Raw genomic sequence first — 15,599 nt, 5'->3', positions numbered from 1 at the left:
CCCCCCCCTCTGTGACTGCCCCTCCTTGTCCCTCTCCCCCCGCTGTAACTGACCTTCCTCCTCCCACTCCCCCATTGCTGTAACTGACCTTCCTCCTCCCACTCCCCCATTGCTGTAACTGCCCTTCCTCCTCCTGCTCACCCCTGCTGTAACTGCCCTTCCTTCTGTCACCCCTGCTGTAACTGCCCCTCCTTGTCCCTCTCCCCCCGCTGTAACTGACCTTCCTCCTCCCACTCCCCCATTGCTGTAACTGACCTTCCTCCTCCCACTCCCCCATTGCTGTAACTGCCCTTCCTCCTCCTGCTCACCCCTGCTGTAACTGCCCTTCCTTCTGCCACCCCTGCTGTAACTGACCTTCCTCCTCACACTCCCCCATTGCTGTAACTGCCCTTCCTTCTGCCACCCCTGCTGTAACTGACCTTCCTTCTGCCACCCCTGCTGTAACTGACCTTCCTCCTCCCACTCCCCCATTGCTGTAACTGACCTTCCTCCTCCCACTCCCCCATTGCTGTAACTGCCCTTCCTCCTCCTGCTCACCCCTGCTGTAACTGCCCTTCCTCCTCCCACTCCCCCATTGCTGTAACTGCCCTTCCTCCTGCTCACCCATTGCTGTAACTGCCCTTCCTCCTCCCACTCCCCCATTGCTGTAACTGCCCTTCCTCCTGCTCACCCCTGCTGTAACTGCCCTTCCTTCTGCCACCCCTGCTGTAACTGACCTTCCTCCTCCCACTCCCCCATTGCTGTAACTGACCTTCCTCCTCCCACTCCCCCATTGCTGTAACTGACCTTCCTCCTCCCACTCCCCCATTGCTGTAACTGCCCTTCCTTCTGCCACCCCTGCTGTAACTGACCTTCCTCCTCCCACTCCCCCATTGCTGTAACTGCCCTTCCTCCTGCTCACCCATTGCTGTAACTGCCCTTCCTCCTCCCACTCCCCCATTGCTGTAACTGACCTTCCTCCTCCTGCTCACCCCTACTGTAACTGCCCTTCCTTCTGCCACCCCCTGCTGTAATTGCCCTTCCTCCTCCTGCTCACTCCCTGCTGTGACTGCCCTTCCTCCTCCTGCTCACTCCCTGCTGTGACTGCCCTCCCTCCTTCTGCTCACTCCCTGCTGTGACTGCCCTTCCTCCTCCTGCTCACTCCCTGCTGTGAGTCCGCCTTTCCCCTGCTGTAACTGCCTTTCCTTCTCCCACTCCCCCCTACTGTAAATGCCCCTCCTCCCCCCCCCCTGCTGTGACTGCCCTTCCTCCTCCTGCTCACTCCCTGCTGTGAGTCCGCTTTTCCCCTGCTGTAACTGCCTTTCCTTCTCCCGCTCCCCCCTACTGTAAATGCCCCTCCTCCCCCCCCCCCCCCCTGCTGTGACTGTCCTTCCTCCTCCTGCTCACCCCCTGCTGTGAGGCCGCTTTACCCCTGCTGTGACTGCCCTTCCTGCCCCCACTCCCCCCTGCTGTAACTGACCTTTCTTCTGCGGCTGACGTCAGGGGCCACAGTGATAACAGGGGTAGAGAGAGTGTGTGTGTGTGTGTGTGTGTGTGAGCGGGTTCGTGGCCCCTGACTTCCTTGAAGAAAGAGATTTAACAGGTAAGACATAAATCTCGGTTTCTTCTGCGGCAGACGTCAGGGGCCCCAGGGATGAGTGGGTCATGAAGGTTAAACTTCTGGCTGCTCACAGACAGCCCTGGCTCCTCCCCCTCCCCCGCCTCCTAGGCCAGGCTCCTCCCCCGCCTCCTGGGATAGCTACTTAGTGTTAGTTGTGCTGGCAGGAGCCAACAGGCACCATACAGAGGGGCTGCCTTATGCTTATTTCTGATTTTGAAAGCTTACTTTTCTTATTGTTACACTGACTTGGATGTCAATGACAGGGCAGCAGCGCTGGGGGTCTGTTAGACCCCCAGCGCTGCTGCCCCATTACCCGGGCCCGGCAGCCACACACCACCGGAGTTGGCCTCCACAGTGGAGGTATATTCGGCTGGTCCTGTGCACTGGGGGACCGCAGCAGCAAACCGGAACACCAGCAGGCAGCACCGCTTTAAGGTAACTCGCGGTCCCCGCTGGACCACCAGGGACATTTTGAGTGCGGGTAGCGGTGCTGGTAAGCAAGGGCGCCCGGCGAGCGCCGGATCCCTGCCATTTTACAGGTGCCGCATGAGTCTCCAGCCCTGGTCTCTTCCTGCCTGCTGCACCTGCAAGCTTGCAGCCATTCCGGAGTCCATCTGCTGGGCAATCCCCCCTGTACCTCTCCTGCAAGGACACCAGGTTACAGCCATTTCTGCCCCTGCCGGCCTTAGGCCCCATACACACCAGAACGACCAGGATCGTCTAACGATCGGCTACCGATTTGGCGTGCACTTTCCTGGTGCGCTCTCCCGCTGCCGGTAAACGACTAGGGAACGATCATGTTCCCTGGTGCACACGATTAGCTAACGATCCGACATCGGTAACGATGGTCGTACGACCGTCGGATGTGCGGATCGTTAGTAAATCGCGAGTACAGTGGTACAGTCGTTTTTAAAATGTTAATAAGGGGCAGGGCTAGCATAGTGGGGCAAGGGGGAAGGAAAAAAGAAAACAAAGAATATGGGCTGGGCTAGCAGAGGGGGTACAAAGACTAGGGGCCATTTTGCAGGACCTCATTTCTGCTTTGTGACTAGTGAGGCTTGGTGTATACCTGCTGAACGCTGCACATTGCTATTTTTGGCTGCTTTGTTTTTGCTTTGCACTACAAAGTTTGCTTTTTGCTTTTCCCATACTGCTATTTGCGTTATGGATTCTGCCCAGCAAGATTTCCTGCTTTCCTACGCTGTGCTCAGGGTGAGGAGGATGAGGGCCCAGCGCAGGAAGGCTCGATCTTGCTGGACCAAGCAGTGGCTCCTGGGCCGACAGGCGCGGTCTCATATGCCCCTGCTGATGGAGATTCGCGAGAATAATCCCCAGGATTATCGGAATTTCCTTCGCATGGACGATGAGACCTTCCAGGAGCTGCTGCGTCTGGTCACCCCCCACATCCAGAAGCAGGATACCAAGTACCGGATGGCTATCCCTGCTGAGGACCGGCTGGTGGTGACCCTCCGTTTCTTGGCTACAGGACGATCGCTGGCGGACCTAAAGTTTGGATCCATCATTTCCCCGCAAGCGTTGGGACTCATCATCCCGGAGACCTGTAAAGCCATCGTGAAGGTCCTGCAGCATCAGTATTGCAAGGTAAGTAAAAATGTACTAGACACGTGTAGTGAAAATAACTGTTTTTTTATTAAATAAGTAAAAGACTGCAATATTTTTTTACAAATGTACTGAGGTAGAGACAATTTTTTGTTGTAGAAATATAAAAAAGGTACAAAAACAGTATTGCTACTATTACAGCTCTGTCCTGGCATGAGGTAGAGAAAAGTAAATTTTTTTGAAAAAAATGCACTTTTTGGCTACATCACGTGTTGCATAGTGCAGATGCAATGGTCCCGGCACCATTGATGTGCACTATGCACCACGTGAAGCTTTGAGGCATCTGCAATGCTGCACCCTGCATGCAGCAATGGTGACATCACGAATAAAATATTAGCAAAGTGCCCAAAAAAGTATAATACTGAACATACAACCAAACAGAAGTCACCTTGCCATGCGGTCACAGGTAGCATTGCAGATGCTGCATGTAGCACAGATCATAAAAACACCCTCATGCATCTGTGGTGCATAGAACAGAAGCAATAGTCCCGGCCCCATTGCTCTGAACTATGCACCACAGCTGCAGGAAGGTGTTTTCAGTATTTGTGCAACAAGCAGCATCTGCAATACTGCACCCTGCATGCAGCAATGGTGACATCACAGATAAAATATTAGCAAAGTGCCCAAAAAAGTATAATACTGAACATACAACCAAACAGAAGTCACCTTGCCATGCGGTCACAGGTAGCATTGCAGATGCTGCATGTAGCACAGATCATAAAAACACCCTCATGCATCTGTGGTGCATAGAACAGAAGCAATAGTCCCGGCCCCATTGCTCTGAACTATGCACCACAGCTGCAGGAAGGTGTTTTCAGTATTTGTGCAACAAGCAGCATCTGCAATACTGCACCCTGCATGCAGCAATGGTGACATCACAGATAAAATATAAGCAAAGTGCCCAAAAAAGTATAATACTGAACATACAGCCAAACAAGAAGCTGCAACATGCAGCATCAGAAAAAATGCATAGCATCTTACGACAAATCCTGTAATAAAACAGGGGTGTCATCAGTCCCCGTACCCTCTTCCAGCAATGAAGAGTACAGATGGGTGTAGCGAGGAGGTGTGGTTGATATGCTAGAGGATTGTCCGCTAGTTGGTGTTGTTTCCTGCAACGAGGCAGGGATGGGCGATGTTAATTCGGTACTGGTGGATGGTGTATCTTCCCACGGTACAAGGCCGGCCAAATGCGTCTGAAATGACAAACGGCGAATGCGACCCATAAACACCAGCTCACTGCAGACACGTTCAAAAGCCATCTGTTGTGCGGGTTCCAATTGGCGTAAGCTCGCTGCCACATATTTCCCATATGTGTCAAAACGGTCTGGGGGCCTACGCAGCACCTCTTCAGCTCGCTGTAGCAATTCATCCTCTGGTTCATGGACCGGCTTACATCTTTTTTTTTTTTTTTTTGGGGTCCTTACCGGCGGTGTGGGTGTTTCTGGCACTCCGCTAAATGTACCTGAGGATACAGGGCCAGACTGTTCCAGGGGTGGGTTTGTGCAGATCTCTTTTTCTGTACTTGTGGTCTGTTGAAAAAAAAACACAAAGACATGTCAAACTAATGTTTTTTTTCTATTTCTTTTTCTCCCAGTTCCCCAACACCGTGCAAGAGTGGAAAGATATTGCTGCGGAATTTGAGGACACTTGGAATTTCCCTAATTGTGGAGGAGCTATTGACGGCAAACACGTGCGCATCAACCAGCCACCCCACAGTGGATCTTATTACTTTAATTATAAAGGGTACTTCAGCATAGTGCTGATGGCTGTGGTGAATGCCAATTATGAATTTATTTTTCTGGATGTCGGCAGGAATGGGCGAGCCTCAGATGGTGGAACTTTGAAGGACACAAAGTTCTACCACAGGCTCGTCTCCAACAGCATGCACTTGCCGACAGTCCAGGAAACCAAACATGGTCTGAATTTTGTGTTCGTGGCGGATGAGGCATTTGGACTTCATGAACACATCATGAAGCCATATGCCAAAAGGGGACTAGACCACGACAAAAGGGTCTTCAATTACAGGCTGTCCAGGGCACGGCGGCTTGTGGAAAGTGCGTTCGGTATCATGGCTAGCCGATTTCGCATTTTCCACACGGCCATAAACCTGCGCCTGGACAAAATAGATTGGGCCGTCATGGCGTGCTGTGTCCTGCACAATTTGTTGCGCCGGAAAGAAAGGCCCAATCGCCAAAGTGGACCAGCGCCTGATGAGGACCCAGAAGAGCCAAGGGAAGTAGCCCCAATCTCATCCCTGCAAACGCCGGCACTGCAGTATCGAGGGAGTGCGCGTGCCAAACAGGTCAGGGATGAGTACAAGGCCTACTTCAATGGAGTGGGTGCTGTCCCTTGGCAGGAGGACCACATATAATTGGCCGGCAAATGAATTTAAAGTGGAGACAAAAAACTGAAAAAACTTGTGTAATCAGTGGGATGGTACTTACCGATAAGGCCTGTGAACTTTCATCCTGTACTGGCACCACGTCATCTGTTTCGCTCTCTACCATGAGGCAAAGCCCCGTCCTTGGTAACTCCTGGCTCAAGGTGAAGCAAATCAGGTCGTAGTACCAAAGGGACGTTTCATAGACATCTGCTGCTCCTGCCCCTGATTTTTTGGACGCCTGTATCTTTTTGTGTTCCTTGAGGAACACAGTCCGCAGGTTTTGGATTTTCTTTTTGACCCATTCGGAGTTGGCATCTGGGTTGTGACTGCGGCTGAACTGGACAAGGTCCTCCAGGGCTTGACTGCGCTTTACTTTATTGCTGTAGTCCTTTGATTTGGTTTTCCAAAGGCACTCATGTTCCCTGTATTGTTCGATGAATGCCTCAATGAACTCTCTTTCTTTTTGTATGGCTTGTGACATGTCTGCCCAAAAAAAAAATATTTAACAATAAATATACATTCACACAATGAAGGAAAATTAAATGTATTATTATTTCTTAAAAGGACATTAGGAAGACAGTACAGGTGGGGTGGGCTGCTGTGTCCTAATTAGCAGGCCAGTGGATACACAGTACAGGTGGGGTGGGCTGCTGTGTCCTAATTAGCAGGCCAGTGGATACACAGTACAGGTGGGGTGGGCTGCTGTGTCCTAATTAGCAGGCCAGTGGATACACAGTACAGGTGGGGTGGGCTGCTGTGTCCTAATTAGCAGGCCAGTGGATACACAGTACAGGTGGGGTGGGCTGCTGTGTCCTAATTAGCAGGCCAGTGGATACACAGTACAGGTGGGGTGGGCTGCTGTGTCCTAATTAGCAGGCCAGTGGATACACAGTACAGGTGGGGTGGGCTGCTGTGTCCTAATTAGCAGGCCAGTGGATACACAGTACAGGTGGGGTGGCCTGCGGCGGCCTGTTTACATTGCTGCGCCTGGCACACTGTGCAACCTGCGGTGGGGCACCATTGGTGGACAGTGGGGACACATACAGGTGGGGTGGGCTGTGCTGGGACCAACAAACAGTGGTGGGCAGTGGGGACACATTACAGGTGGGCACCATTGGTGGACAGTGGGGAAGGGCTTTTGTAGAGGGCTGCGTGCAGTTCACATACCTGTTTTTTGTTTTGGCAGCTTCCCACGCCGAGAACCTCCGTAGCTGTGCTGTCTGCGGCATCCACGAGGCAAAATGGCTGCGGTGGGAGTGTCTTTATAAACAAGCCGGATTGGAACGACGGTCCGTACGACGGGAGCACACACAATGTGCTTCAGATGTGCATACAATCAGCACCCGACCTGCGGTCGGATTGGAGATTCTGCTGCAGGAGGCAAAATCTCCAATGCGACACACGACGTGACGGGAGCGCGCATCCCGTCGCAAACGATCCTGATTGTGAGTGAAAAACGAACGATTGACCCACAATGCATGCACAACCGTCGTTACAACGGTCGAAATTAGCCCTAATCGTGAGCTAATCTTTCTGGTGTGTACGGGGCCTTAGTGCTTTGCGGAGCCCAGTGCCACTTTATTATCTGCATTGTATACCTCTGTATGTGTGCTGTGTCTCTTACTGTTTAGCACTGTCACTGCCTGTCAGACGTATACTGTGTTAAATGTTACAACTGGCTGCCTCTTGTACAATGTCAGAGGACGCATGGGCCCCTATATTGGTTGTATGGTGAACGTCCCCCAGCTTGTGGAGGGGTTACGCCGACAATGTAGAAAGGCGCATGCCTCTCCTCTCAGGAACCTGCCTGGGCCCAGCTTACCCAGGTGATGTTGCATCTGCACCGCCCCTGCAGCCGAGTCCATCCGTGTCTCAGGCGTGTGTCTCCCGGGAGGAGCCTGCCTGGGCGCGTGTATTGGCAGCCTCGGTTCAGGGCATACAAACCTTTAAAGGGTAAAGGCCGTAAGGCTCGGGTCAGGGGGACTCCTTCCCTCAAACCCCTCCTCCATCAGGACCAGGGGCGAGTAGGGTACCATGTGCCCCCCAGGCCGCACTCGGGGTACGTGGAGGAGGGTCCGGCCGCCTGTTCCTCCTGATGCCCGGCGGGAACAGACGCTGCGTGGGGACCTCATGACGATGACGCCGCCCGCCCATGCGTCTGGAGTATGGAGGAAGGGGACTATGGCAGCCACGCAAGGAAGCAGCAAGCAGGGCAGAGAAGCAGCAGGCAGGGCAGAGAAGCAGCAGGCAGGGCAGAGAAGCGGGGAAACATCAAGCAGGTGAGGATCTAATAAGAATATTTCTGCGGTTTCTTGTGGTGTCCTGTTAATGTGCAGGGGGAGCAGCCTGTTGTGTCCTCCTGTTAATGTGCAGGGGGAGCAGCCTGTTGTGTCCTCCTGTTAATGTGCAGGGGGAGCAGCCTGTTGTGTCCTCCTGTTAATGTGCAGGGGGAGCAGCCTTTTGTGTCCTCCTGTTAATGTGCAGGGGGAGCAGCCTGTGGTGTCCTCCTGTTAATGTGCAGGGGGAGCAGCCTGTTGTGTCCTCCTGTTAATGTGCAGGGGGAGCAGCCTGTTGTGTCCTCCTGTTAATGTGCAGGGGGAGCAGCCTGTTGTGTCCTGTTAATGTGCAGGGGCAGCAGCCTGTTGTGTCCTCCTGTTATTATGCAGGGGGGGGGGGGGGCAGCCTGTGGTGTCCTGGTTATTATGCAGGAGGAGCAGCCTGTGGTGTATTATTATTATACAGGGGAAGCTGCGTGTAGTGTCCTGTAATGGTTATGCAAGAGAAGCAGCCTGTGGTGTCCTGCTGTTATTATGCGGGGGGGGGAGCAGCCTGTGGTGTCCTGCTGTTATTATGCAGGGGGGGAGCAGCCTGTGGTGTCCTGCTGTTATTATGCAGGGGGGGAGCAGCCTGTGGTGTCCTGCTGTTATTATGCAGGGGGGGAGCAGCCTGTGGTGTCCTGCTGTTATTATGCAGGGGGGGGGGGGGGGCAGCCTGTGGTGTCTTATTATTATTATTATTATACAGGGGAAGCTGCGTGTAGTGTCCTGTAATGGTTATGCAAGAGAAGCAGCCTGTGGTGTCCTGCTGTTATTATGCGGGGGGGGAGCAGCCTGTGGTGTCCTGCTGTTATTATAAAGGGGGGGAGCAGCCTGTGGTGTCCTGCTGTTATTATGCAGGGGGGGAGCAGCCTGTGGTGTCCTGCTGTTATTATGCAGGGGGGGAGCAGCCTGTGGTGTCCTGCTGTTATTATGCAGGGGGGGAGCAGCCTGTGGTGTCCTGCTGTTATTATGCAGGGGGGGGGGCAGCCTGTGGTGTCTTATTATTATTATTATACAGGGGAAGCTGCGTGTGGTGTCCTGTAATGGTTATGCAGGAGGAGCAGCCTGAGGTGTCCTGCTGTTATTATGCGGGGGGGCAGCCTGTGGTGTCCTGGTTATTATGCAGGAGGAGCAGCCTGTGGTGTCTTATTATTATTATACAGGGGAAGCTGCGTGTGGTGTCTTGTTATGATTATGCAGGAGGAGCAGCCTGTGGTGTCCTGCTGTTATTATAATGGAGGAGCAGGGGGTTTTCCGACTCCCCCACACACACACCCCCCACCTCATCTCTGTAAAATGCTGCGGAATATGTGTGCGCTATATAAGAAACGGTTCTCCAGGAATCAATCATGGGTTGGTATTTATGGGCCAGTGCTCTGGACTTGCCCCCTTGGCTAAATGTTGCCAGCCCCCGAGCAGGACACTGATACAGATGACACCGATGAGGAGGAGGGACAACTGGTTGAGGACGATGCTGCTGAAGCAACACCGCAGCAGGCATTGATGTGGGGGCACTGGTAACTGCTATCATGACACCTCTGAGCCCCCTCAGTCCTCGGGTCCATCCTTGAAGCGTCCCAAGCGGACTCTGACGGTTTTCCCTAGCTCTACTGAGCTGGAGGACGCCCTCGGGGAGGCCTGGGAATTGCCAAATAGGAAGTTTCCTGCTCTCTTCATTCCATCTGCCTCCCTTAAGGATCCCGCTGCCCGAAAGTTGGAGAACTTTCTTAAGCTCATCTTTAAAACCTCTGGGGTGGTTGCACGGCCTACCCTGGCATCTGCCCTCGCCAATATCATTGCAGAGGGGGGTAGTGCACATGACGTTGTCTATTATTGACACCATGCATCAAGCTGCACTCTATTTGGGGGATGCTGCATAAGATGCAGCCACCCTTACCTACCGAGCGTCCGCCTCGGCTGTGGTGGCCCGGCGGTCCCTGTGGCTGCGCTCTGGGAAAGCGGATGCTGATTCCAAGCAAACACTTGAGGCATTACCCTTTACAGGTTCCCTGTTGTTTGGATCGGAGTTGGACAAAATCATGGCAATGGTGGCTGCTTCAAAGGCAGCTTTTCTGCCATCCACTCCTACTCCATGTCCATGCCCAACGTTCCAGACCTTTCGTTTTCAGGTCAGGGTAGGGGGCAGTTGTTCACAAGAGCTCAGCCCCAGCCTGCAAAGTCCTCCAAAGCCAGGGGAAAATGTCCCTGGGCCACCAGACGCCCTGACCCCAAGCCCGAGGATAAGCCCTCGGCATGACAGGGCGGCACTCCACCTGGGGGATCGCCTGCTACGGTTTTCGGACATTTGGCTGGAATCCACGACAGACGCGTGGGTTTGGGATGTGGTCTCACAAGACTACTCCATAACCTTTCGCAGTCGTCCACCAAGCTCATTCTTTTCCACAAGGGCAGTCCTGCTGGCGGAGCCTTGGCTTCAGGATCACCCGGTGCAGGTCCAGTCGGACAATGCGACGATGGTGGCTTATATCAACCACCAGGGTGGCACTTGGAGTCGGGTGGCCAGTGCGGAGGCCTCCCGCATCTTCCAATGGGTGTAGACCAAGATCCCCGCCTTGTCAGCAATCTTTATTCCAGGGGTCCTCCAATTGGGAAGCAGACTTTTTGAGCCGTCAGACTCTGGATGCCGGCGAATGGACCCTCCATCCGGTGTTCCAGATATTGGTAGACCGTTGGGGCAGACCGGAGGTGAATTTGATGGCTTCACACCACAATCACCAGGTCACCCTGTAAGGGTCCAGGTCCCGAGACCCAGGAGCTTGCATGGTAGACGCTCTGTCGTCCGCGTGCCGTTCGCTCTCATGTATGCCTTTCCCCCCTTCTTGCTCCTTTTCAGAGTTGAAGGCAGAGGGGGGCATGTTGATCCTGGTGGCCCCGCATTGGCCCAGGCGGTTCTGGTTCTCGGACTTCCGTCAGTGGCCCCTCCAATCCATCTGCCTCTGTGGCCAGACCTGCTCACACAAGGTCCGTGCCTCCATCCCAATCTGCAGCGGCTGTCTTTGTTGGGGTGGCTGTTGAGACCTCCTTGTTAAGAGCCAAGAGCTTTAATTCAAGGGTAATTTCAGCAGCGTTTTCTGGATGTGGCACGGGCTTTGGGCATCTATGTGCGTCGCACTAAAACCCTTAGGAAGTCTGATTCTCTCTTTGTCCTCTATGGATTTCATAAGAGGGGTTGGCCTGCTACCACGCAGACTATTACCGATGGCTGAGGTCTGTCATCAAACAAGCTTACTTGGGCGCCTCCCTCCCGGTTCCAGCGGGGTCCAGGCTCATTCCACGAGGTCTGTGGGTGCGTCTTGGGCTGTTAGGGGCGGTGCGACAGCAGAGCAACTTTGCAAGGTGGCGACTTGGTCGTCTCCTCATAACTTCTTACGCTTTTACGCGTTTGACACATTTGCCACGTTTGCCTCACAAGACTCTGCATTTGGCCGGAGTGTACTAGCTGTACCCCGTAGGTGGCTGCTTTAGGATGTCCCACTGTTATCCCTGGGGCCCCTGACGTCTGCCGCAGAAGAAAACTAGATTTATGTCTTACCTGTTAAATCTCTTTCTTCGAGGACGTCAGGGGCCACAGGGAAGTTCATAGTTCCTCCGTTGAGGGAACACGTGTTACAGTTATGGTTTCTCTGTTGAGGAACCTTCCCCCCCCCCACACACATATATATATATTTGTTGGATGTGTTTCTGTATGGGTTTCTCTTCCTTCTATCTGTTTTCTGTCTGGCTTTGGAAACACTGAGTAGCTAGCCTAGAAAGCGGGGTAGAGGAGGGGAGGAGCCTGGCCTAGGAGGCGGGGTAGAGAAGAGGAGGAGCCAGGGCTGTCTGTGAGCAGCCAGACGTTAAACCTTTCTGGTGCTCGAATTGGTCATGACCTCACTCTCTACCCACTGTTATCCCTGTGGCCCCTGACGTCCTCGAATAAAGAGCTTTAACAGGTAAGACATCAATTTAGGTTTCTCCTTCCTCTCTGCCCTACTGTGACTGTCGTTCTGCCTCCCACTGCCCCCTGCTGTAACTGACATTCCTCCTCCCACTCCGCCTTGCTGTGACTAACATTCTGCCTCCCACTCTTCCCTGCTGTGACTACCCTTTCTCCTCCTGCTCACCCCCTACTATGAGTCCGCTTTTCCACTTCTGTAACTGTCCTTCCTCCTCCTCCCCAGCTGTAACTGCCCTTCCTCCTCCTCCTGTTCATCCCATGCTATGAGTTTGCTTTCCCCCTGTTGTAACTGACCTTACCCCTCCTCCCCTCCTGGTGTGACTGCCCTTCCCCCCCCCCCTTGCTGTAACTGACCTTCCTCCTCCCGTTTTGCCCTGCTGTGACTGCTCTTCCTCCTCTTCCCCCCCCCCCGCTGTAACTACCCTTCCTCCCAATGCCCCCTGCTTTGACTGCCATTCCTGCCCCCACTCACCCCTGCTGTAACTGACTTTCCTCCTCCAGCTCTGCCCTGCTGTAACTGCCCTTCCTCCTCCTGCTCACCCCCTGCCGTGAGTCCGCTTTTCCCCTGCTGCAACTGCCCTTCCTCCTCCTCCCCTCCTGCTGTGACTGCCCTTCCTAATCTCGAACCCCCCTGCTGTAACTGCCCTTCTTCCTCAAGCTCTCTTCCTGCTGTGACTGCCCTTCCTGCCACCACTCCCCCCTGCTATAACTGACCTTCCTCCTCCCAATCTGCCCTTCTGCCTCCTGCTCACCCCCTGCTGTGAGTCCGATTTTCCCCTGCTGTAACTTCTCCTCCTCTCCTGCTGTTACTGCCCTTCCTAATCCCGAACCCCCTCCCTGCTGTAACTGCTCCTCCTCCTCCTCTCCTGCTGTTACTGCCCTTCCTAATCCCGAACCCCCTCCCTGCTGTAACTGCTCCTCCTCCTCCTCTCCTGCTGTTACTGCCCTTCCTAATCCCGAACCCCCTCCCTGCTGTAACTGCTCCTCCTCTCCTGCTGTTACTGCCCTTCCTAATCCCGAACCCCCCCTTGCTGTTACTGCCCGTCCTAATCCCGAACCCCTCCCCCTGCTGTAACTGCCCTTCCTCCACCTACTGCCCTTTCTCCACCCACTCAGCTCTCTCCCTAACCCATGTTGTGTCTCTGGCTTAGTGGACCCCCGGACAAGAAGCTGGGTATCCGGGCCAGTAACACGGCCGCAGTGCACTTTGATGAAGTCCGTGTTCCCTCTGAAAACGTTCTCGGCGGGGAGGGAAATGGATTCAAGGTGGCCATGAACATCCTAAATAATGGCCGATTCGGTATGGCGGCCGCGCTCTCTGGTACCATGAAGGGGATGATCGAAAAAGCGGTGAGTGCAGCACAGACTACTACCACTAGGGGCAGAGCCATTTGTATGAAGGGTTTTAGGACTAAGTGGGAGGAGTAATGTGGTGTGCATTATAGGGAGGGTATGTATGGAGTAATAGGAGTTATAGGTAGGAAGGTGTAATGGGAGGAGTTATGTTGGGGAAGGTGTAATGGGAGGAGTTATGTTGGGGAAGGTGTAATGGGAGGAGTTATGTGGGGGAAGGTGTAATGGGAGGAGTAATGTGGTGTGCATTATAGGGAGGGTATGTATGGAGTAATAGGAGTTATAGGTAGGGAGGAGTTATGTTGGGGAAGGTGTAATGGGAGGAGTTATGTGGGGGAGGTGTAATGGGAGGAGCTACTAGTAAGGGTAATGGGAGGAGTAATGTGGTGTGCATTATGTAGTCATAGGGAGGGTATGTATGGAGTAATAGGAGTTATAGGTAGGAAGGTGTAATGGGAGGAGTTATGTGGGGGAAGGTGTAATGGGAGGAGCTACTAGTAAGGGTAATGGGAGGAGTAATGTGGTGTGCATTATGTAGTCATAGGGAGGGTATGTATGGAGTAATAGGAGTTATAGGTAGGAAGGTGTAATGGGAGGAGTTATGTGGGGGAAGGTGTAATGGGAGGAGCTACTAGTAAGGGTAATGGGAGGAGTAATGTGGTGTGCATTATGGAGTTATAGGGAGGGTATGTATGGAGTAATAGGAGTTATAGGTAGGAAGGTGTAATGGGAGGAGTTATGTGATGTGCAGGGAGGAGTTGTACGGAGGCAATATATGGAATATAGTATGAGTTTTCGGTAGGAAGGTTTAATGGGAAGGGTTATAATTGGGAAGGGGTAATGGAATGAGGAGAAGCTACTAGTAAGAAGGGGTAAAGGGAGGAGTTATGTGCAGGCAGGTGTAATGGGAGGAGCTACTAGTAAAGGTAATGGCAGAAGTTATGTGGGGGACGGTGTAATGGGAGGAGCTACTAGTAAGGTTAATGGGAGGAGTTATGTGGGGGAAGGTGTAATGGGAGGAGCTACTAGTAAGCAGAGGTAATGGGAGGAGTTCTGTAGGGGGGAGGTGTAATGGGAAGAGCTACTATTAAGAAGGGATAATGGGAAGAGTTATGTGGGGTAATGGGAGGAGCTACTCGTAAGAAGGGGTGATGGGAGGAGTTATGCAGGGGAGGTGTAATGGGAGGAGTTATGTGGGGAAGGAGTTATTGGGAAGTGGTATTTCCGTGGCAGCTGTGCGTGGCCTATACACTAATATAATACTTTATGAAACAGGTGGAACATGCCACAAATCGCACCCAGTTTGGAAATAAACTTCACACCTTTGGCGTTATCCAGGAAAAGCTGGCACGCATGGCAGTCCTGCAGTATGTCACAGAGGTAACTGCCATGCGTATAAATGTGATATATTTAGCTTAGGACTGGACAGATGGGGAGGACTTTGGTGCAGTTGGGTGGTTCGCCCTGTTATAGGTTATACAGAATATGTCAGAGTCTCAGTGATTGAGTGGCAGATGCGGTGGGTCTGTATATGTCCCCGATAACCAGGAGCGCCGCTTCATACGCCTCTCAGATTCTACATACGTATCCCATGCACCAGGATCCGCCGACATGTCCAGGTATGTATTGCCACACACAGCGAGTCATAAACCACCTACTGGGAGCCGGGTCATGTGAGAGGGGCGTGGTCAGTGACCTGTTAGGCTACTGTTCCTGTCCCCACCTACTGGGAGCCGGGTCATGTGAGCGGGGCGTGGTCAGTGACGTGTTAGGCTACTGTTCCTGTCCCCACCTACTGGGAGCCGGGTCATGTGAGCGGGGCGTGGTCAGTCACATGTTAGGCTACTGTTCCTGTCCCCACCTACTGGGAGCCGGGTCATGTGAGAGGGGCGTGGTCAGTGAACTGTTAGGCCTTTGCTCCTGTCCCCACCTACTGGGAGCCGGGTCATGTGAGAGGGGCGTGGTCAGTGACCTGTTAGGCCTCTGTTCCTGTCCCCAACTACTGGGAGTCGGGTCATGTGAGCGGGGCGTGGTCAGTGACATGTTAGGCTACTGTTCCTGTCACCACCTACTGGGAGCCGGGTCATGTGAGCGGGGCGTGGTCAGTGACGTGTTAGGCCTCTGTTCCTGTCCCCACCTACTGGGAGCCTGGTCATGTGAGAGGGGCGTGGTCAGTGACATGTTAGGCCTCTGTTCCTTTCCCCACCTACTGGGAGCCGGGTCATGTGAGAGAGGCGCGGTCAGTGACGTGTTAGGCTACTGTTCCTGTCCCCACCTACTGGGTGCCGGGTCATGTGAGCGGGGCGTGGTCAGTGACATGTTAGGCCTCTGTTCCTGTCCCCACCTACTGGGAGCCGGGTCATG

General features: G+C 53.5%; 1 protein-coding gene across 1 annotated transcript in view; it reads left to right on the top strand.

The window, feature by feature from the left end:
- ACADVL (acyl-CoA dehydrogenase very long chain) overlaps positions 1–15,599 on the top strand; it is a gene marked incomplete at its 5' end in the record, with an annotated part of 67,575 nt that overhangs the window by 4,742 nt on the left and 47,234 nt on the right. Inside the window, 2 exons of the mRNA XM_083167988.1 lie at positions 13,034–13,232; positions 14,511–14,615. Of these exons, the coding sequence (XP_083024114.1) occupies positions 13,034–13,232; positions 14,511–14,615 (304 nt within the window). The remainder of the gene's footprint in view (positions 1–13,033; positions 13,233–14,510; positions 14,616–15,599) is intronic.

The sequence above is a fragment of the Crinia signifera genome, unplaced genomic scaffold (assembly GCF_055691185.1).
Source record: "Crinia signifera unplaced genomic scaffold, ASM5569118v1 HAP2_SCAFFOLD_151, whole genome shotgun sequence".
In the NCBI taxonomy this organism is placed as follows: domain Eukaryota; kingdom Metazoa; phylum Chordata; class Amphibia; order Anura; family Myobatrachidae; genus Crinia; species Crinia signifera.
This window is presented reverse-complemented; position numbering and strand designations above follow the sequence as displayed.